Source organism: Leptinotarsa decemlineata, unplaced genomic scaffold, assembly GCF_025532065.1.
Source record: "Leptinotarsa decemlineata unplaced genomic scaffold, Ldec_3_MD MMD2_tig00026336_RagTag_RagTag, whole genome shotgun sequence".
Taxonomy (NCBI): domain Eukaryota; kingdom Metazoa; phylum Arthropoda; class Insecta; order Coleoptera; family Chrysomelidae; genus Leptinotarsa; species Leptinotarsa decemlineata.
This window is the reverse complement of record NW_027412692.1, coordinates 5,200,769-5,224,299: the sequence shown is the minus strand read 5'-3', so window position 1 is coordinate 5,224,299 and position 23,531 is coordinate 5,200,769. Positions and strand designations below refer to the sequence as shown.

Genomic DNA, 23,531 nt, shown 5'->3' with positions numbered 1-23,531 from the left:
ATTACAATACATATTTGCTTGTAGCATGTCATATTAAAAAAAAGACAATACCGTATAACATATAGTGAATTGTAATGTAATTTTTGAGAATAATATGATTTTTGAAATAATATTAAAACAAGAAACTATAGTTGAAAAAAACCATAGAAAGTAACATAAAATTGGAAAATTGGGCAAGACGAATTTTATTCCCTACAAAGTCTGAAATGTTCAATGTATTCCTCGGTGGAATAAAAACAATACGTCTATAGTAAGTTTTTCGTTAACCATATTACAGAAATACAATTGATCTTCATTACCCAACGTGTTTCAGTGTTTAAAACAATCTAACGGTTTGAGACAGGGTAAAATGAGAACACATTTCACAATATCTTTCTTGCTATTTCGCCATCTAGAAAAGTCTTCGTTCAAGGATTGGCCAAAGAGGCAACATTTTGTGGAGGTTATTATACTATAGCAGTTATCATGGCGTTAATTTCATAGTATAAAATATTTTAATGATTTCAGTAATTCAGTATAATATGATCTTCCGAGATACTAGCTCGCACATTGATTTCTTTGAGGTTGCTGCGTACCTGTTATGTAACTATTTCTTAATAATCGAAAAATATAAAGAATATATTATTCAACGAGAAGTACTATTATGGCAATAACCACAATAAGCAAAAAAAAGTATCTTATTTTCATAGAGAATAAATAGGTACTATGCAACTTGAGTTAATTCCATATTCTCATCTATCACCAGACAAACTTTTTTTTATCAATTGCAATACTGAAATTCCAAAATCTGTTCGGCTTTTTAATAAAAGAGTCTACTACTGATTATTTCTATATAATATTTTGTATACAGTGAAATTAGGTACAATTAGGTTCAGTTGTGCATTTATGAGAGTATTGTTTTTTCGTGGGATAATACTGTTCGAGAGAAAGTGATGAATTGATGAAAAAAAATACTTCTGGAAACATGAAACACAAGAAATTACAACGATTTGATAGCTGACGAAACTTTGTTTTTGTTTTACCATTTGATTTAGTTCTAAAGTTACCGCCGAACGTGCATGTAGATGATGAAACTTCCTTATAAACGGTGCAGTGTATATAGCCACATTTTCGATTTGACACTGAAATATTGACATGTGTTCTAATCTAACCTCTTAACCTTAATCCTTAATGTCAACTGTCGCTTATATAAGTGAGGAGAAAGGAATCAAAGCTGGAAGAAGCGAAAAAATCCACTTCATAAATTGATTATCAATTATGTTCAAACAACAATCAGTCATGGGACAGATTTGTCTCAGATAAAGATCGAGCGAGTAATATTAACAGTTATCCAACTTTTACAAAAGTAAAATTCAAACTTCATATCAGTTGACGTGTTAGGATAACTTCTTCAACTTGAGTGCTAGTAATATTCTTTGAGGGAACAAAAAAAAATCAGTCAAATAATAAAATGAAGTTCAGTGCTCTCGATATCCCTGGCATCGGTACCCTGTCAACATGTTTTTTCGTATCCCTAACTTATTTTACACTTGTTTTGGCTGATTTGGAACCTAAAGAAACTGATGATGAAGTAAAACCAACTGTGGTAAGTGTATTTCTTAAATCTCGGACTATTCAAAAATAACATTTACCATTTTTCAGATGCTGCCCAATACCACACCACAGAGTGGAGTTGTTGAAAATGTGGGATTTTTACATGGATTTCTAGCCAGTTTGAGTGTTATTCTTGTTTCTGAAATAGGAGATAAGACATTTTTCATTGCTGCTATTATGGCTATGAGGCATCCTCGGTTGACTGTTTTTGCTGGAGCAATCTCAGCGTTGATACTCATGACAGTTTTATCAGGTGAGATATTACAAAAAAGTTAGAAAACCAATTCTACATCCTGTGTCTTGTTTTCCTATATCCTCAATCCAATCAATTTTTCTTTAGTTCTTGTTAGTTTTATCAGGTGAAATATTACAAAAAAGTTAGAAAATGCATTAAAAATACTGTGTCTTGTTTTCCCATATCCTCAATACAATAAGTTTCACTTTGATGCATGGTCTTCATTTATTGATGGGATTAAAATGGATTTTTTAACCAGTTATCATCATCTTATGAAGGACAATCTTCAAAAGTCAATAGTTGTGTAAGCTATTATCCAGGTCTTACATTTCAACTTACAATTCCTAGCATGGGTCACACAGTTATTGCCCTGAGTTGGAATTGAAACTACATTCACAATAGCATTGGTTTCATGAGTGTAGCTAACTAACCAACTGGTTACCACCTGATAAATACAATTCAGCAAATTATTAGATATTGACTAAAACAAACACTGCTCCCACACATAAGCACTGCAATACCTTTATCAATGCAGCAATTCCAATTTTGCCTATCACTTGAAAAGATATGTCATTAATATATTCAATGAAACTGAAAATAAAGCAATTAAATTCTCAAATCCAAAATTGGATTTTTTTATTGAAATGTGTAAATGAAGTCACAACCAAAAATTGTTATTTTATGAAAGTTTCTACTGGTTTACAATCAGGAAGAACAACTCAGAAGCACTGGTGCTAACTGAGTTCAACTTCGCCTTTTGTTATGTCAGCAATTTATTTAAATATTTGTATGTAACTATAGCTGGGTAACAAAGACGATTATTATTATTATTATTATTATTAATAGTATTTGCCTCTTCATAGTCTATCATCCAGATACTGTTTAAAGTATTTATATAGAATGATTTAGGATCATGTACCACATCAGCGCCTTAATGATGTTCCTGTAGTGCTTGTGTTTTGTCCTTAAAAAAAGTTACAGGTATATTCAGCTGAATTTAGAAATTATGAGAGATTTGGCATATAAAAAGTTTGATCCAGTTGTAGATTCTTAAAATCTGTTTTTCCGTTAACCAGCTAGAACAACTCTCAAAAATCAAAACTTGTTCGAGCTAAGGACTACTTAACGAGGTCTTACCTTTCAAGGTGTGATTCCTAACATGGTTAAACTTTAGATGTTGTGATTAATGCCAACCAAAATTAGTTTGTGAAATAGCAAAGAAATACCTTTTGTATTAATTATGATGTAAATCAATGGGAGGGTTCATACACCACTTTTTTACTTTAACAAAAGTTTTGTTGTTGGGTAGTCTTCCTCAAAGTAAGAAAATATGCATGTGCTTACGACAGTGCACCCAATATTGATTTTCACATAACCCTGTTATTTGTTGATGTTTCCATTCGGCTATTATAAGTGCATTCCAGTTAAAACAAGCCACCATAAACAAATCTTGTTCATGTTGAGAAACATATTGTGAAACATATCAACTTTGGCTTTCAGGGAAACACATTTTCACATGTTCTGAGATAGTGACTGTCAGCTAAGTTTTATTATTAGAGTTTTTAATTTTTGCTCTGTTTGAACTCAAGTTTTTATTTCATTCATTATCTTTTGTTTCATAAAATATATACGCATCAAGAGCATATTGAAATAGAGGGTTTCTACTACGAACATGGAAAATCTACAAGGGCCATTGCTCATGTTTTCAATGACAATCATCCAGGCAGAAATGTAAGACATGAATACCTATGTATTGGAATTGTTACATAAATTCATGATAACTGGAAATGTTAAAAATAGATAACATAACTGTCAGGAATAGTCAATAACAAAGGCATTAATGTTGCAATTCTAGGCCATGTTGCCTTGATACAAAATATGCAGTCTTTGAGCAGGTATCAGAAGTGAGCCTTAAAAACGTTTACAAAAATGAAAATGATTCATGAATCGAAGTGAAATGATTTTACAGAAAAGTTGAATTTTGTGAAATCTTCTCAGAATATGTCAACTGTAATCCGCATTGTAGTGGATAAATGTACCTTTAGTCTGAATGTAAATAAATCGTCAAAATTTTAGGTATTGGAGTAATCGAAATCTCAATATAGCTTGCCAAATTTACATCTATTATTCCCATGGTCTAGAGCCACATTACAATCTGATATGTTTAGTTTCTGTTTAAGGTTACACTTTGAGATATCTATGTATCACCTGTACTAAGGTCTATATATAATTCACTTAAAATAACATAAAAAAAATTGAAATAGGAGAAATATGATCAGCTTCTTTATAACTTGAAGGGTTCTATTATCTGGATTATTATATTTCATTTGTTGTAGAAATTCAGATCATGAGGTATAGTGTTAATATCATGTCATATTTCAATTTCTTCATCATCACATCATTACATTATCAATGATTTTTTTATAACAAGGAAGTTAATTATGATTGGAATCAAGGGTATTATTGATTTTTTAAACCAGATCTCCATTTTAATTGTTTGTTTACTTTCTCTTGATTACTGGTGAAGTAAATCAGAATAAAATTAGAACCTTGAAGTTGACCAAGCTTCAGTGTTTTTATTATCAGGAAGCTACATTCGCTGATTCATATATAGACTTCGAAAACAGGTGAAATAAAGAAATTTTAAAAGTAGTTTTCAGCTGGAAAGTATTCACCTTGTAACAAATACTCGCCTTATTGTGGAAGTGAAGGAATCATGCTGAAGTTTTGTTCTGCAAATAATCATTTGTCAGTCTGTGGCCAGGTTCATTCACAAAAATAGTTTCAATGTGTATAATGAACGATAATGAAGATCTTTACATTTTGAAGCATTGGATTTTTTGGGCACTACTAGTTCGTTTTCATATACCTACTGAAAAACAGTTTTGAAGTTTCGGATATGTTACTAGAGTTTTGATGTGTTTTAAAGTGATTGCTCAGAACGAGCGAAATATATCAAAAATATATCATCCCTCTGGCATAAAACAGGTACATATTTGGTTCACAATTATTGTGTAGTTTTGCTTTAAAAAATATGTTTCCATGAGTTATCAATCTATCTGAGGATGGGGGATGTCATCTTCCATATATGCTGACTCTTCATTCTTCAACTTCTCCATGAATCTATATTATCCAAAACACAAGGATTTCCTACGTAGTGTATGAGTGCCTAAATTTAATAAACACCATATAATGAAAACAATTATTTTTTGTGCATTGACATGTATGGAAATCATGAAAAGTTACCTGAATCTAAGTGATAAAGCCACAATGTGACAAATTCCTGAAAATCAAATAAGCGCAACAAAGAGATAAATGTTGATTTAAAAATTTGGAAAGTTATATTCCCAAACATGGAAAATGACAAAAAAAAACACAACTTGTTAGCATTCATAAAACAAGGAAAGATTTCAGGAAAAAAATCGAAGTGAATTGAATGAATAATTATTTTATAGCGAATAATACTGATAAAGTTTAGGCACAGTGTAAAATTTTTCACAGTTTCAAATTGACATTCTTAATAAAATATACTTACTGAATCAAAAGTGTGAATTTACATACCTGTATATAGTACACAGATTGAAACACTTCTCCCTAATTGCACACAAAATTCGTACTGTTTAGAACTCTTGATTGCATTATATTACTTGTGCTTCTCTGGTTATTCTTTGTTGAGATATTATGACACATACAAAACAATATTTCACATTGAATTTTTTTTTCAGCTCTTTTTGGTTGGCTAGTAAATGTTATACCGAGGGCTTATACTTATTACATAAGTACCGCACTTCTTGCCATTTTTGGTTTTAAAATGTTGTGGGAAGGTTTCCATATGGATAAGAACGAAGGAAGGGAAGAATTAGAAGAGGTCCAAATGGAACTAAGGCAAAGGGATGAAGAGGTAATATTCGATCCTTACAGTTGAAAATTCACATCCAATTTTCTTTATCATGTAATGAAACTTTTAACGATGCAATATTTCTATGTTTAGCTTTTGAAACAAAATAAACAATAAAAGTTTCAACTGATGATAAAAAATAATCCTTCCTTCGAATTAGGCACTTATATAGTCATTTATGTGACTTGGATTTCAAACGAATATTCATAATTGGATTGATTGATTTCAGTTTTGGTGAAAGAGTTTTCAAAGATTATTCCTTACAAGTAATTATTGATGATTTTCTTATTTTCTTTCACATATTAATGATATATTAGAAATAAGGACTTTGGTCGATAGCCAGTTGAGCAAAATTGTAATTTTGTTCAATAAATTACAATTATTATTATTAGAAATTGAAAGAAATTATATTACTTTGTCAACTATACTACACTCAGCTTATTTTTCAATTTAGATATCTGGACAACAAATATAACAGAAAATTTAATAGATGAAACAGCCCAAAAACAAAGCATTCAAGATGCAACATCAGGCAGCACTGTTTTGATCTGCCATAGGTCTCATCAGTAATGCCAGGTTGAACCAAGAGGCTGTAGATACTATATTTGAAAAGGAATCTGCCATAGGTCGATTCTATAGACGCTATTTTCTAAAAAGGATATATTCATGCTTACTTAGCTGATACATTTCGTATCTTAGTGAAAACCTGAAAGAAATTCTAGCATGAGATGATGAGATGATTTTAAATTGAATTTAATATCAGCATAATTTATACTGATATCAGACACTTTTCTCGGAGTCTATTAAGGATTTTTCCACGTTGTTTGTACATCTCTATGAAAAAAGTAAACCCCAAGTTAGGCAGAACTTAGCTATGAAAAAGGTGAGCATATCGGCTTTATTGTTTCCATTTTTTTGTTCATTAGACCTATTATACAGCTCATAGAGTTGATTGCCAATCGAGTAAAAATATGCCACAGATGTTACGTAAGTGGAAATCTTTTATTGTCAGATCAAAGATGTAATGCTACCAAATCGTCAAGGTTCTCCAAAAATGTAAATAGATATAAACAATTTTTTTAATTGGTATATATTTTTGAAATTTTCAAAAATGTCGCAAAGTTACAAATTTTACCATCAGGAAAAAATTATACAATTAGGACTTGCTTGTTTACTTGTAAGAAGGTAAAATATGGGACAAACTGACTAAATTTTAGGACAAATTGTATTTTTCTTTAAGAAACAACGTTTTACAAAAAACTTTAGAAAAAGAAAATAGAGATCATTTTACTAAAAATCGCAAGGATCAAATACAAAAAAATATTTTCCTTCCTGTATCATATAGTTTGAGATTTGACAGAATAGCGACAAATTGATTCTTAATATGTTGCTAATGTATTTTATTTGTGGATAAATATAATTGTTAATGCCCTTTCTCCGCATAAACTTTACAGTCAGCATATCATCATTTTGCATAAAATGCTTCAAAACCTTTTTGGTAGGAAATTATACTACATTGTACTGACTTTGCATGGCAGGTTTTCCTCAGTTCATTGGATTTCTTCTTCAGTCTTCTCCGCTTCTATCTCACGATTTTCTTCTATCCCTCAATGAAATTCAACTTTGAAATGGGAGTTCAAATTTTCTCTGATTGAAATTTCTTTGCCCATGGAAGAACTATAGTTTGGGACCAGTAATGAAAATAGTATGCATCACCACTTGAAACTGTGATGACAAACATAGTAGTGATAGAGTTTATGGATGTTTTTATAACCTTTGCAGGGTATTTAGTTCCTCTTCCGAAAAATGCATTGTTTTGATCTAGAGTCGTCTATTAGATTTACTTCATCGTAGTTTGATACATTTTTTCGATGGTGCTCCATTGAGCTTAGTTTTAGATTTCTGAAATAGCTTTCTAGTTTCCCTGTGCCACTGTCTGCTCAGCTATATTTAATATTTTGGCAGTGCCTTTGGGTCAGATTGCCCTTGTCATTCCAAGAAAATATGACACCTATTCTTTCCAGGCATGATTTCAATAACTCATCTCATTATAAATCCCTCTTTATCGAAATAATATTTCACGACTATTCATAGATCTCACATAGTTTTATTTCGGAATTCAGCACATGTTATTATAACTTCGAATAGAGTCGACTCCACATCAGACAGTTACTGTTGGGGAGCTTAAGTTACCTGTATGCTTTTTCTTAATTTTTTTATATAAGGTCCTGGGTATATTGAAATTTTGGGCGACTTTATTTGAAGTCACCCTTCCTTTTAGAACGGTGGCCACCGCATTTATAAATGTTTGTTCGTCGTTACTACAATAGTGCCTTTCATATGGCTCAAGTTATTCAGCAAATATGTGGGGGTATCTGCAATTTATCAATGGTTCAATGACTTTCTACATAACAACACTTAAACTAATATATGAGGTGAAATTATGATAAATTCTGACTTTTTATTATCGATAATCAATTACGCAGACTTTCTACTATGCACTCAGGCAACCTTGATATTTTATGACAGACTGAAAAGAAGTCAAGCTTGTCATACTCCAATCTGTATCACAAGAAATTCGTCAGTAGTCAATGTGCCAAGTTACCTTACTGTGGAAAACTAACCTCACTTTACGGTACTGTTGAAATCAAGGTCACTTTTAATATTTTTTCATTCAGAAACCATATTTTTTTACATTGATCAAACTGATAGAACTAATATAATATATAGAGAGGTTCTCTCTGACAAAAAGTGTTCAGTTCTGAACTTCTTTATCTTTTTTTCTGAATTCTGCTGCCATTAAGACTCAGAACTTCATGTATCATAATTTTTCAGCGTGAACGAGAAGTTGTACCAGACGTGGAGATAGGTTCTGCAAGAAGAAAGAAATCAGTATGGTACGAAGTATTCAGAATAATTTTAGAAGCGTTCACTTTAACGTTTTTAGCGGAATGGGGTGATAGGTCGCAGTTGACTACAATCCTCTTAGGAGCTCGGGAGGTAGTAATTTTTAACAAACATTGCATAGAAATAATAATTTAATTTTAGAATGTGTATGGAGTGATAATAGGAGGAGTTTTGGGACACTCTGCATGTACGGGTGTGGCTGTGTTAGGCGGGAGGATGATTGCCCAGAAAATTTCTGTTAGGACAGGTAAGTCGTTTGAAGTTTAATTTTTTTGAATCACCTGAAATATCTTTTTGTATGTTGTCTTCACTTGTTTGAACTTGTCACGTGTATTGATGTGTGACTACATTTTTGATAATGCATGTTGTAAATGTTAGTTGAATTACTGGCTCAATAGCATCACAACCAGAACACAGTTTATTTATTGAATGACAGAATTTGGTTCTCAAATTTGATTTTCTTATCTATAGATATTCCTAGAACTCATGAGCTATCCTAATTTTAAATTTGATTAGCAAGGTGGAGGTCATAGCAAGAATTTACAGCACCAAATTTGTTTTTTCAGTGTTCAGAATTGAATTCTTGGAGTGACACCATTTTTACTTTATACAATCGGAACATCTGCCAAAATGTGAATTTATATAATTCTTCATACTTTCAGTGACGATCATTGGAGGAGTAGTTTTCCTTATATTTGCTGTTTCATCTCTCTTCTTCGATCCGAATGCTACATGAAGACCTGGAGAAAATTATTGATAGGAGAGAAGTACTGTGATTGGTGAAAGCAGAATATTTTAATGGGCATTCTGTCGACTAAAGAAATAATGGTAGTGCCCTTAACATATTCTTCATTTAAGAGATTCTTGTGTATATAATGAATTGCTGTTTTTATTTTTGCATTTATATTACCTCAAGTTGTCGAGTCAGTATTGACAAATTTATCGAAAATAAGAGTACTGATCCTTGTGTTCCTAACTATTGTTATGCCTTTGGAACAAACTCTTTTCGAGCTAGAGTTTCTCAAAAGATACAAATGACATGTCATAACATGCATACATTCTTTTTCAATTTAGGATAATGGGTATTGTTAGTATATATCAGGCATCTGCAGAAGCCATCCAACATTATTTTTTATTTGATTAATAGTTGGTTTCAAACCTGGAGGAAATTGATGTACTTAATCCTTCTATAATATAATTATAGGTTATGTAAAGTATTGTACAATAGGTCAAAAGTAATCACTACTGAACATTTTTCGTTAGATATGAGGTCATTTATAATTATAACAAGTTTATTGAAAGGTGATGTTGACTATTTTTGACAAAGTGTGATCTATTCTTACTTATATAGCCCAATTTTTTTTATTTCATTCATAATTTTTCTCTGAAATGCCAATACTTGTCATGTGACCGTTGTGACGTCCCATTTTACCAATCCCTCTACTGATGAGGCGATATAAATGTTTTTGCCTAATCAAGCAGCAATAGCTATTGTATAATGGAACACGTGTTGCGGTTTTGAAACTGGTCAGTGAAAATCTCACAATAAAGCTATTTTTGAATATGTTATGGATTTTCATCAGATGTTTTCCTAATCTTTCTAAAAACTAAATATTTTGAAATAAAACATTGAAATATTCATCTCTCCAATTATCTACACCAGGGGTTTGTTTCAAATCATCATATCCTGAATTATAAAACACAAGACCTAAAAAATTAATGTGAGAAATTACAACGACGGTCTTGAGCCAGTTCTTTATAGTTTGGTTTTCGAGAGGAACAGCAAATTTGAAGTGTGTCTTCTAGGTTGGCGTCCGTTAATCTCAAACCATATTGGTTTTCAAAAAATTTATCTTTGAGAAAGATGTTTCACACGCATATGTCAAGCCAAACATAGTGGCCAAATTTATAGCTAGTTTCTTGCAATTTTCGTGTTTTTCTGGAACATGTTTAGTCCAAAATTCTTCATTGAATACCATTTTATATATTGGCTGCCTTTGGCAGCCACATCTGTCCATTCTGCTGCTACATCAACTTCAGGTGACGATTTAAGAAACGGAGATAGCTTGCCCATCTCTGCAAAGTCTTGGAATCTAGTAGCAAATTCGTTCCTAAGATCGGCCAGAAATTTTACAAACACTGCAATGTCTTCTTAAGAGTTCTTTTTATAGTAAAGAATTGGTATATAACACATCACAATATTTGGCGGTCCGATGTTCAAAATTTTGCGGTCCGCCTATTGCGACCGTTGGTTTAAGAGAAAGACTGGTAACTAGTAACAGCTCTATTTCGTGAACAAAGCCCCAAGCAGGGAATTTGCAGGGGAAGTAGTTGTTTTCCGGCAGGTATTTATTTATTTTGAAGTATTCATTTTCTAGTACATATGTTTCTCTCCTCGATACAGTCTTCAGACAGGGTTTAATCTTTCTGATGAAAGATGAGTTCTAAGTTTTTTCAGATGTGCAGTGCCTCACTGTGAACATGATCTTGATACAGAAAATGATGGAAAAAAGTCACATCAATTACCAACAGGATGTAGCATGTGAATTTTATCTAATATATAAAAATCTTGTGTCATGGTGTTTGTGGTCGCACCAATCCGAAACGACTCGACCAATTTGTATGAAATTTTTTGTGTATATTTGGTAAGTGTGAGAATAGGTCATATTTCATACCGCTGGGTGATCAGGGTTTCTCTATACAGAAATATTTTTTTTGTGATTTTTTTTATTCGGCATCAAATTTGATACCATATAGAAATAATTTATATGGCAGAACAATGTGTACCGGGTAACTTAGTTTTGCTATAAGTTTTCATAATATTTGCTTATTTTTATACCAGAAGTTATTGTTTTTTAAGTTTTCAATGATGAGAATTGGGATTTTGATGTAAGAAGGAAAGTAAATAAAATTGAGCACCAACTCAACACTTTGCCTGCCTTAGCCTTGAAACTGTTAATATATTGACCAAAAAGTAGGTTCTGTTACATGGGTTTAAAGTGCCATGAATACTTTTTCAAAATTCCTTACTTCCACTATGAACTATGATACATGCAAAAATGTCTGGATCATTTCAATAATCGACATAATACTGTTAATAAATAACACTTGAGTAAAATTTACATATTTTCTTTGACTTTACTCCAGTGTAAGAGTGAAAATGTGTCGTATCTGGACTAGCAACAAAGTTTTTAAATAATTATTATCAATTTTTCTTCTGTACATGTTTCACTTATTAAAATTTATAGGCAAGCTCTGGAACTACGTTTTACTATTTATTTTCCAGTGATATTGACATGTCATTTTTGGCTATTCTTAAGTTTTAAAGTGACTATATTCAACGTGTGCAAATTTTGATGAGATTCATGAGCTTTGTCTCATTTTGATTTGCACTTCAATGAAATGAGTGTTTTGCTCTTTTATATAATCTAGATAATTTTGAAAAAATTATATATTTTTGTAGTTGAAATGTCTATAATAACTGATCAGTGTGAAAATTCAGAGAAATGTTTTTGTCATTGAGGTTTTTTAGAATATGTTAACCCTATACTATAAAGTCATATCATACGAGTACGTACGTTTTTATAGAAATAATAAAATGATAATTGTGATAAACTACCATAGATTTTCAGTATTCCTTCGAAAAAAACAACCAGCTAAAATATATTCCATGTGATTTTTAAATATATAGTTTTGATTTTTCATGTATCTGTATTGATTCCATAATTTGTAAAAATAATTTTTCATCTTGAGGGAAAGCTAATACTCTAGTGTTTTGCGATATATTCATTTAGCTTCATGTTTTGATGTATTTCTGGCAATGTGTGTCGAAACCTGACTTTGTAATAAAACAATTCAAAATGTTGACACTTGTGTATTTGTGAAAAGAGGTAAAGGGGAATCATAATATTATGAAAATTGTGAAATGAATCTTCATATGTTTTTATACCATTTGTTTTTATACCACTGCAGTAACTAAAGTTACTGCAGTTCCATCCTATAAGGATATTTTCAAATGAATACAATACAGTTATTGTATTGTATTAGTTACAAATACAATAAGTGGTATAAAAACAGGAAGTTTTCTTTCTCAATTTCCATTTTGATCTACCTTGTTCGGCTACATCTCCGACAATCTAAAAAAAATTCAGTATGTTACAGGTAGCAAAAAACTTTTTATTTTATACAGATGGTAAAATCTTTTGTATCCAGTCAAATAATCCTAGAATTTCATTCTTTTTTAATTCGTGCAAAGTGTTTTTGATAGTTACAAACTCGGCCTTCACGCCAAGTTTGGTTAAATCTTCATATGTTTTTCGGCCCCAATCAATAGGGACCAACGAATCACGGTCTCCGTGACACATATAAAGAGGAATTTCGGGTATCTTCTGTTCCTTGAAAATTGCTGAGTCGTTGTTTAGGAATGACGACAATGTGAATACTCCTGCTAACCCCGGTTAAATCTATAGGCTACATGGAGAGCCAGTGCTCCGCCCATTGAAAAACCACCTTGAATGAACAAAAGAAATTTATTCATTTGCTCCTTTTTGTTTCTTTTAGGGCTTATTTTCTTTTAAGCCAATATAGAAAATACAAAATTATGAAAATATTATTTTCTCTCTTCAAATATGTAATCTATTGAAGAACTGTTATTATATTGTTACTTAAGATTATGCAAAGCAGAGAAACTGAAACTCAGGTAATTTTTTTTTTAGAAACTACACTCAATAAATGACAATAACTTTTGCAAAATAATTAATTGTATGTATATACCTATAAGTATTATATTTTATATTATTAATAATAATCAACAAATCTTTTACTCTGTAACTTATTTTTTTTTCAGTTGAAAGAACAGTTTTATTGAAAATAATACGAATTATGAAATTGTGAAACAACAACAAAAATTAATTGGCGCCCCAAGGCGACTTGATTGATTTCAGTGGCGCATTTGCTTTCTCCGCTGCAGGAAAACCCGGAAAAATCTGCAGCACCACATCATCTGAAGATCTTGATCTTTCATACAGTAAAATGTAGTGTGTCTCCACAGGCTTCAATAAATTCAAGATAGTGCCAGAATATTTACTGACACGACTATCGTCAAACTCAACCCAGTCCATTTCCTCCATGACCAATGGGTAATAATGACTAGATTCATCTGTTACGAGTTCTACCCCAGACTTTTTCCTTGTCACTGAAATCATATAATTCTAACTCTGTTCTTTTCAACAAGGAAATAAAATATTATTTTTTTTTACCGTAGTATGCGCTGGTCAGGCCCTATCCTCCGAAGCTCCGATATATTCGGGAGGGAGCGCCGGGCATCATCAACCAACGACCACTCCCCACACCGTGGGGTAAGTGATCATTAGGTCCCAGAATCATGTTCCCTGAGCAGGCGCAGTGAGTCAAGAATTGACAGCTTTCTGCATCTGTCCGGCTAAAATTTTTGCCTTTGTGCGGCAAGCCGGTATGATTTTAAGATTCGAGAATAGATCTTTACAAGGACTTCAATAATCAGAACAACCATCTTGACAGAGGGGTCTGGATAGAGTCTGCGCAGTTCGAAGAGAAAGTCTCGATATTTGATCCGTTTTTCCTCCTCTTTTCGGATGATATTCGTCTCGCCAGGAGCTGAAAACTCCACGACAAATATCGTCTTGCTCTAGTGGTTGAGAAGGACTATATCAGGCTTATTAGCTTGTATGAGCCTGAGGGTGGGGAACGAATAGTTCCAATAAATTCGGCACTTCTCGTTCCCTACAACGGATTCAATATCCCCTGGAGCGTAGGGCAACACCGGTGTCTCGTCAATACCGTACGAGGGCCGTAGATGGTAATATAGCACTCTTAGGGCTATATTATGTTGATAGATATAGGCAGAGAACGCATATGCTGGACATGCTGATAGCAAGTGCATTAGGGTCTCGGACACCTGCGGCATGCCCTGCACCTTGTGTCAGGAATCTCTATATCCATCACGCGATTGTGGTAGCCTAAGGTGTTGAAGACACCATCCTGGCAAGCTATGATGAACCCCTCAGTTTCCGACTTCAGCCCACTCGACCTGAGGAAAGCGAGTCAGGCGCTTTGATAAGCCAAGCAATTATTATTATTATTATAGCGATCCTGTATAGATTTCAATCAGTACTTATAATCTAATGTTCGAAGATCATCAGAAACTACCCAATAGTTTAGGAATGTTAGTGGTTCAAATTTCCATTGTCTGAAATAATTAACAGATTTGAAACCTAAGTAGGGTACTAAATAAATGGAAAAATGGGAAATTATAGGACCAAAATATCATTTGGATGAAAAAGCGAAAAATATGCAAAAAATGAAAACTCTGATCTTCAATTTATTTTTTCTATTTGGTCAACAACTGAAATGATCATTTCCATGTGTCTTCAACGGAATGGCTACTCCAAAGCGATGGTAGAAAAGACTTGGCTAGAAGACAGCAGGAGCCTCGCAAGGAAGAGAAGCCGTCACAACCAGTGCTTGCACTTCCCTACATCAGAGGATTATCGGAGAGGATAAGAAGAATTGGTTCCAAGTACAACATCAAAACCTGCTTCAGATCCGGTAACACTATCCGGATACCCTGTGAGTACGGAAAATCCTATATTGGCCATTGAATGTTCGCATTGCCGAGCACAAGAAACACACACAGCGAGGGGAAACCAGCATATCAGGAATAGCAGACCATGTTTAGACCCTTCAACACAACATCGAGTGGTCCCAAGCTGAGATCTTGCACAGAGAGGAACATTGGTTTAGGAGAAAGCCGCATACATGTTGTCCAACAACATATTCAGCCAAGCCAGCGTAGAAATACGCAATATATGGAAACCCATCATCAAGCGAAAAATGGCCAACTCTCGCCAAAACGGTCATCTCCCACGGAACCAGTGAAGAGGAAAATGGAAAGCGGGGATAAGTGAAAGTACTCGAACGACCTATAAATAGTCATCTTTCGGAGGAATCAGTCCAGTCATTACCCGAAGACGATTGTAGATACTAACAATCGAAACGTCGTGAACTAACGTGACTTGGAAGCTCTCCACTTTCCATTTTTATTTTCTTTTTTCATTACTTTATTTTTATTTATTCAATTGTTCTATTTTTACTTGAATTTTATTTCACTATTATTTCATTTCAGGTTTATTTTGGTTAATATAATTGTTATTTTCAGCTATTCATTTTCAATTCTTCTTTTTTAGTTGTTTCAGGAATTTCAAATCATTTTATATAGTAGACAATGGAAGTCCGAACTAGTGAAATTCCATGTGTCTGATGATTTCTAATATTGATGTACTGCTATCAGCTCCATCTGCTGCAATGTAAAGCAACCGAACATTTTTTTTCACTTTTGATAATACTATAGACATTTTATAAAAAAATTTAGTACTTGCATAAGACGGTCAATATGCAAAAACCCTGACCATATCTTATCTTCTTGAGTATCGTAATGATCATTTAATTATTTTTTATCTAACAGTACCTACACAGTTTCAATCAATTTTTTTGCAAGACTTGGTATTCTAACATCTACATGAAATTTGAAAAATAAACCTCACACAGAAGGTTTTTGTAGGAGATATCAGAGTATACAAGAGCAAAAATGAATATTTAGGAGCTAGTCTCTGTCGAATATAGATCTTGATCGTCTAACAGCATAGTACTTCAAATCAATCTTCTGAATTACTTAAACTATATTTGACTTCCATGTCATGTTGCTATGTATGCATATACCAAAAAATTTTGTTATAATCTGATTATGCAAAGAACTCATCTCATACACTTACCAAAATGTCATTATTTTTTTTTTGGTTGTTCTAGAATTAAATTACGTTAACAGTGTCTTACTTCAATTCACCACTAATGCATTTTTTTCATATAAGTTAGTAAATTCAAAGACTTTATATTTAGCTCTTTATAAAGTTCCTCGGGATGAGAAACGATACAATTCGTGATTATATAGTTCAGCATGTCTTTCATATAAAGTAAAGCGATTCCAAAAAAGCCTTCATAAACTTTTAGATCCATGCCATTACAACAGGAATTGGAAAGGATAGTTTCTGTTGCTTGATACAAAAAAAAATATACATTTCTTCCTTGGTTAGCTTTATCAAAAGATTGGATTCATAATTGAAATCCTTGTTTTATTTTAGAGAATGGAACTCCGAACCGCCAACATACAACAAAAAATACATCCAAACAATTTTTATCAACATACCTATCACGATTCGATTAGGACTAACTCCATCATTTTTAACTATTTCATGGATCAGTTTATTGATTTCTTTTCCTGCATCTTCTAACGTTTCCATGTGTTCGGGAACACATGGTGTTATGCTGTATCTGTCAAACCATACAGTACTGAGCTGAAAGGAGAGCATATGTAAAAAAAGAAACAAAATAAACTTTTGATTTTACCTCACCGTATGCTGGTGTATATGGTCTTGAAGGTGCAGTGGGGAAATAGAAGTTGATATGCTTCGGAAAGGAATTTCTACCTACAAGAAAAGTTATCCAGTTCATCACTTCATGGCCGGAGCCTCCTGAAATTGTAAGGGAATAAATGATATCTTACCTAGAATGTAATTAGGTTGTTTCAAAAGTTTTGTGCGTTTTCATGAGTCTACTTTAAACTGCAATATGAATATTTATGCAACTGCAATGAATACTTATTCATTTTAATCGAAATAACCGACATTTAAATCAGTGCAAGCCAAGGTAACATAAATTGTTTAATTCCGTCAGAATAAAAATTGAGCATAAAAATTGGAATTCAGTGAAGTCGACGAAGGCCGTTTTTGAATGGTAATCGAAGTGCTTGACAAGATGATAGTCGGTTGGCGAGGGGTCTGGGGAAAATGGTGGGTGAGGCAGACTTTCGAGCTCAATTCGTTTCATTTTCGGACAGTGGTTTATGAAACGGGCGTTGTCATGGAGAGGATCGGAGCTCTTCTGTTGAGCAGTTCCGGCTGCTGCGAGACGCATTTCTCGGTACATTTCGTCGATTTCCTCACAATAGGACTGTGTTGTGAAGGTTTGGCCCTGTTGCAGAATGTTTTAGTGAATTACATCAGCCGCTGACCATCCTACAGTGACCATGGTCTTTTTTTTTTGGTTGGTTTTCGCCTTTGGGAAGTGCCTGGGTGGCTCATCGTTGTCGAACCACTATCCCGAACGTATTCTGTTGTAGAGGATTTCTACTTTTCATCACACATGACGATCCGATCCAAAAAAGGATCGTTTTGGTGACAGACTTCGAAACGTGACTATATGATATAATATATATATATATATATATATATATATATATATATATATATATATAAAAATATAAAGAGAAATGAAACTTTGATCAAAGTTGCCTGTCCACAGATTCACTTTCGATAAAGTACTGAGAAATATCCGTCTTCGGTCAACAAATCTAACTTAACATACATAAAGTCAAATGAAAACATTGTATGTCTACGAACCCTGCGACATGACGGGCCATGGCATTCGTGGGAAGACAGTACGGCATTAGCCTGGCATGTGCCTATCCGTTGCCTGCCGTAGCACCCGTCCTGTCGCAGTGTGCGCCTTGCATAAAGCGCGCGCCTAAGCCGACCCTGGACAAATGGTGGATTTCTCTCATAGCTGTTTCTGCACGGTAACCTAACCTAACAGAAAATGTACTTTAAAATTTCCTATGAGAAATGTGAATTGATTTGAAGAAGATGAATTTAAAATCTACTATAACTAATTTTAAACTTACCCGATCCATGTAAAAATATCACTGCTCCGGCACCATTAGTAACTGAGTTGGATCGTTTAATTACATGAAGAGCGCCCAGAGACATTATGTCAAGAAAAAACTACGAAATATAAAGAATATCTTTGCTGAACGTTGTATTTATATTTATCACAACATATACTTTTGTTTTGCTAGCCTGTTTGTTTGTCTCGGATTTTTTATGTTATAATTGGTAATCACTAAAAGTCCACCGAATAATCGCTGCCTTGTTGCCAATTTGGATAAAATTTCCTGCATTTTATTAGTTGAATAATTTAGAAGGTACAAATCATAGATCATGTGATGGGAATTGGCCAATACTTGATGCATGGGGTGTATCCATTACAAACATAAACAAATATAGTCTCTTTATAATTTTGGTTTAGATAAATATTAGAGGTTCCCTACTATACCTCACGTGCTTCTACCCTCGACCCCTCAATCTCTTTAGAATTTCCGAAGAGCAATGAGGTTTTCATTTCTTAAATCAATACCTAGAGAATCTGCTTAATCTTCAATATGAGACAAGTGCTTTTGTTGGATTTATTACTCCCAAAAATATTTTGTAATTCTTCAACAATATAACTGTTCTTTCATAACGAGTGTCCACAATTTTCACCATACTTTCTTTTTTGAAATGTGGCAACCCAGCTCTATCACCTGAGGTACAATCACTTTCAGTGACAAGATGGATTTTTTAGAATATATTGGTATGCTTTCACCTAAAAAGCGTATACAACTTTTAGATGTGGAGTACGTGAACGGTTCAAAAAAATAAGGTGAATGTTCAAATTTCGCGGGCTATATACATTCGATTAGCCATGTTTTCATTTTTCTATAGTGGTACACTTGTCTCCAACATATGTTCCTCAGTTCAGCTGTTTAGCATGTTTATTTTGTTGACGAGAGGCATAATAGAAGTGTTTTGCGTGTTCGCCGATTTTCTGCTATTAAAAAAAAAGGATCAAGAATTTGCATCAAATTTTGTGTAAAAAATAGAATAAAGTGCTCAAAAATACTTGAAATGTTTCCTGTGGTATACGGTAATTGTACTCTGAGTCTGAAAAATGTTCACACATGGTATAAGCTTTTCATAGAAGGTCGAGAAGATGTGAATGACGATGATCGCCCTGTTCGCCTAGCAAATCAACAACCGATGGAAATGTTGAGAAAGTGAAAAAAATTGTTATGGGAAATCGTCGAGTCACTATTAGAGAATAAGTTGCTGAGGATGTCGGCATTTTAGGCATGAAGCGTGTTGCAGCGAAGTTGTGTTTGACCAAAAAAACCGTTGCATGAGAATCGCTCAAAAATTGTTGAATGACGTCAACGGCGATCCAGATTTACTGAAAAAGGTCATAACTGGTGACGAATCATGGGTATATGTATGGTTATGACATCGAAACCAAAGTCTAGTTGTCCCAATGGAAGATCCGAGGAGAGTCAAGACCAAAAAAAAGCACGCCAAGTTTGATCAAATGTCAAAGTTTTGCTCTCTATTTTCTTTGATTACCGTTGCGTAGTGCATCAGGAGTTCTTGCCACATGATCGTACGGTCAATGAGGAGTATTATCTTGAAGTAATGCGTCGCCTGCTAGAAACAATACGAAGAAAATATTGGGTATTGTGGCTTTTGCATCACGATATATAATGTCCCTACTCACTCGTCATTAATGGTTCGTAATTTTTTGGACAAAAAACACGTAATCAATCCTTAGCCACAGTATTCACCAGATATTGTCCCCTGCGACTTTTCCTGTTCCCAAGATTGAAGAGAGCCATGAAAGGACGGCATTCTGCGAGGAGATAAAAACCGAATCGTTGAGAGAGCTCCAGGAATACCAAAAAGAGCATATAAGAACTGCTTCGAGGATCGGAAAAAAACGCTGGCATAAGTGTATTATATCTGAGGGACACTACCACTATAAATATTTTTTGTTAAAAATGAAAATTCACCTCATTTTTTCGAACACAACGTTTTTAATGATACCGCCAAACCGTTATTTTGGCGAAGATAATATTATGAAAATAAATAGTATAATACACAATGGGTCATCGAAAACGCTCCGCAAGTCAAAACTACCAGGAAAAGAACTTTTTGCCCAAGCGGGACTGTAATTTCCATTTTTTTTCAAATTGAAAAAGGTGTTTGATACCTTATCTATTGCGCCGCGCTTTTGGAAGTCGGTCCACTCGTTTAGAAGATTGAAATATATTAGTGGGGTAGCCCAAGCGAGGATTTTTCGAAACCTTGCACCCTGTAATATACCCCTACCAAATATTAACCCTTGATAAAGTGGCGTGCGTTGAGGGCAGTCTGTCAGATTAGTAAAAAAAAACGATCCTTAGAAAAACTCGAGCGAGTCAGATTAAGAATAGGTAAGTTAAGTATACATCCAGAAAAGTATATATTTCAATAATGTGACAATTTGAGCGTGAAATAACGAAATGGAGGAGTCACAAAGTCGTAAATAACGTCACAGCGAAATACTCGAGCGCGGATAATTTTTTTATTCTGAAGGGAATTATATCAGGATCACATTGAATCTGACGGTTTTCATGGGGCAATGTAGTTAAAACCATAGATAAAGCATGAGCGTTCAGATGCTGAGAGCTGTGTGTTGAATAAACAGCTCTCAGTGAAAGAAGACTCCAACAAACACTTCCAAATATGCATGTGCTCACTGGATGTTATTACAACCCAGCTCTTTACAGACGTGGCAAAAAATACCTTTAGAAATTTTAATAGGATCTGAAACTTATCAAACAGCATTTGCAAATTTGGGATGTGAAGCTTATGGTATTGAAGAATTATCTCTCACCATGGAATCTTTCATCTGTCATCTGCACGAATTGAAGAAACTAGCTGATGTCAACAATGCTAGGATGGAAATATTTAATAAAACATTCAAAGTAACTATTGTTACGGAGATATCACCAACAAACCGCGGATGAAAAAATGTGGATGGAAAATTAGAGCCGCCTCGTTAGAAACCACCTTCCTGAAGCATACGAAGATATCGTGATAACACCTGACATTTTCGAAGAAACTTCGAATTCAGGTACGTTTCCTTTTTAATACCCTTATATCATAAAATAAGTGACAGATTGTGAAGTACCATAACTATTCTTGCTTTCAGAAACACGGGACGACGAGGAAGTCGAGACGAATCCAGTGATGATGAAGTTTACCTAATTTTTCTTTAATAATTTTTGTTATATACTTTGATATTAATGATAATTTCTATATGTGTATGTATGTATGTACATTTTCTTATTTCATCCAGTAATAAACAGAGGGAACAAAAAAATATTATTTTATTCCAAAACTGTCACATTGAAAAATTTTTAAATTGTCAGAGTTCCAATATCCCTCTATATAATATTCAAATTATCATTCGACTCAGACATCAGGTTGAACCCACAGTAGTTGAACCCACATATAAAGCCCTCGAGTATTTTAAGTTGGCATTGTTTAACATTTTGAAAAATCAGTCATGAGTGTAGGTCACGTCCAAATCGTGAGTAATTCAATTGCATTGCAATCTGGCAAATGACAGCTCTATCATAAAGTTGGAAATTTTTGAGCTTATACGTACTCAGAACATTTTGACATATGCGCGCTATTTGTGTTGTTTACAGTAACTTAAGATTCACCTCGGCCCAAAAATGGAATTAAATCGTGAAAATTTTCGTGCGATTATTTTTTACAACTTTCGACGTTGTTGTTGTTTCGAAAACCATTGATGCTGTGCGCGAACTGATATTGCAAGATTGTCATGGGACATATCGTGAGATTGAGGCAACCTTAGGCATTAGTGGGACCAGCATACATTCAATACTGCATAAACATTTGACTGTCAAAAAAATTTGTTCGCGTTGGATCCCACACAATTTGTCAATCGCTCAAAAAAAGGGTTGTGTCGATTGGTTGAAGGAAATGCTCAAAAAATTGGATCGCGGTGCTTCGAAACATGTCTATGACATTGTGACAGGCGATGAATCGTAGATTTACGCGTATGAGCCCGAAAGTAAACAGCAGTCGACTGTATGGGTGTTTCAAGACAAGCCAAATCCAACAAAAGTTGTTCGCGCACGAAGCACTTCCAAGCAAATGGTCGCGTGTTTTTTCGGAAAAACTAGACATGTCGCAACCGTACCACTAGAATAACGCAGAACAGTCAATTCTGAGTAGTACACAACCATTTGTTTGCCAGTTGTCTTCAAAGAAATCAGGCAAACCAACCGCCGAAGACGGATCACTCTTCACCACGACAATGCGAGCTCTCACACATCGGCTCAAACAACTGCATTTTTGAGCGCCCAAAACATCGATTTGATGAGTCATCCGCCGTATAGTCCTGACTTGACACCGAATGACTTCCTTTTGTTCCTGCACGTAAAAAACAAACTGAAAGGTCAGCGTTTTTCGACACCTGAAGAAGCGGTTGCTGCATTCAGAATGCATGTTTTGTAGATACCTCAATCAGAGTGGCAAAAGTGCTTCGACAATTGGTTCAAACGCATGCAAAAGTGTATAGATCTTCATGAGGAAAATTTTGAAAAACAATAAAGTGATTTTCGATGATTAATATTTGTTTTTGTTCTCTAATCCCGAAATATAAAAGCCAACCATCTGTTATCATAAAGACAAAGCAAGTATACACTAATAATATCTGACGCGCTCGAGTAACTGTATTATTTTACATTTTGTTCTCCACGCTCTTTCCCCCACTAAAATAGAAAACTTGATATAAACTTTTTTTCGTTTTAGAACCTAATCTTCACAATCCAATAGGTCTCCATGACGCTCTAGTAACTGCAAATTTAGCATTCAGGCCTCCCATGCTATAAGGGTCGAATTGATAAAAAATAGAAACGTAACGCATTAATCTAAATAATGAACATAAATTCCTTGAGAACGAATTGCATTTTTTTTTCTTCAGTATGGGGTTGAATATAACTTGATGAAAATCCATATTGAGACTCATTAATGTTTGAAGATACTTTATATTTATGATAAGAACTTTATGGAGACTTTTTATAATTTTTATTTCTTGTAAAAATATAACAACTGAACTTGACAATATATAACAACACACAACCAT

General features: G+C 33.9%; 2 protein-coding genes across 3 annotated transcripts; one reads left to right on the top strand and one right to left on the bottom strand.

Annotated features, from left to right (window-relative positions):
• Positions 1-1,152: 1,152 nt before the first annotated feature.
• Positions 1,153-12,500, top strand: LOC111517727 (putative divalent cation/proton antiporter TMEM165). Of its 2 annotated transcripts, none has more exons than XM_023173975.2 (6): positions 1,153-1,585; positions 1,642-1,846; positions 5,554-5,729; positions 8,562-8,729; positions 8,775-8,880; positions 9,296-12,500. In XM_023173975.2, exons 1-6 carry the CDS (start codon positions 1,451-1,453, stop codon positions 9,367-9,369), a joined length of 864 nt encoding a protein of 287 aa, XP_023029743.2. In that variant the 5' UTR covers positions 1,153-1,450; the 3' UTR covers positions 9,370-12,500. The 2 variants fall into 2 exon arrangements, with proteins under 2 accessions (XP_023029743.2, XP_023029744.2); XM_023173976.2 differs by having other exon boundaries at positions 1,155-1,585; positions 8,562-8,726.
• Positions 12,501-12,788: 288 nt separating this feature from the next.
• LOC111517729 (lysophospholipase-like protein 1) lies at positions 12,789-18,674 on the bottom strand. Its single transcript, XM_023173978.2, is given in 6 exon segments — positions 12,789-13,092; positions 13,095-13,142; positions 16,873-17,020; positions 17,073-17,197; positions 18,406-18,505; positions 18,566-18,674. Coding segments are annotated over 5 exon segments (684 nt in total). The 5' UTR covers positions 18,491-18,505; positions 18,566-18,674; the 3' UTR covers positions 12,789-12,814.
• Positions 18,675-23,531: the final 4,857 nt, after the last annotated feature.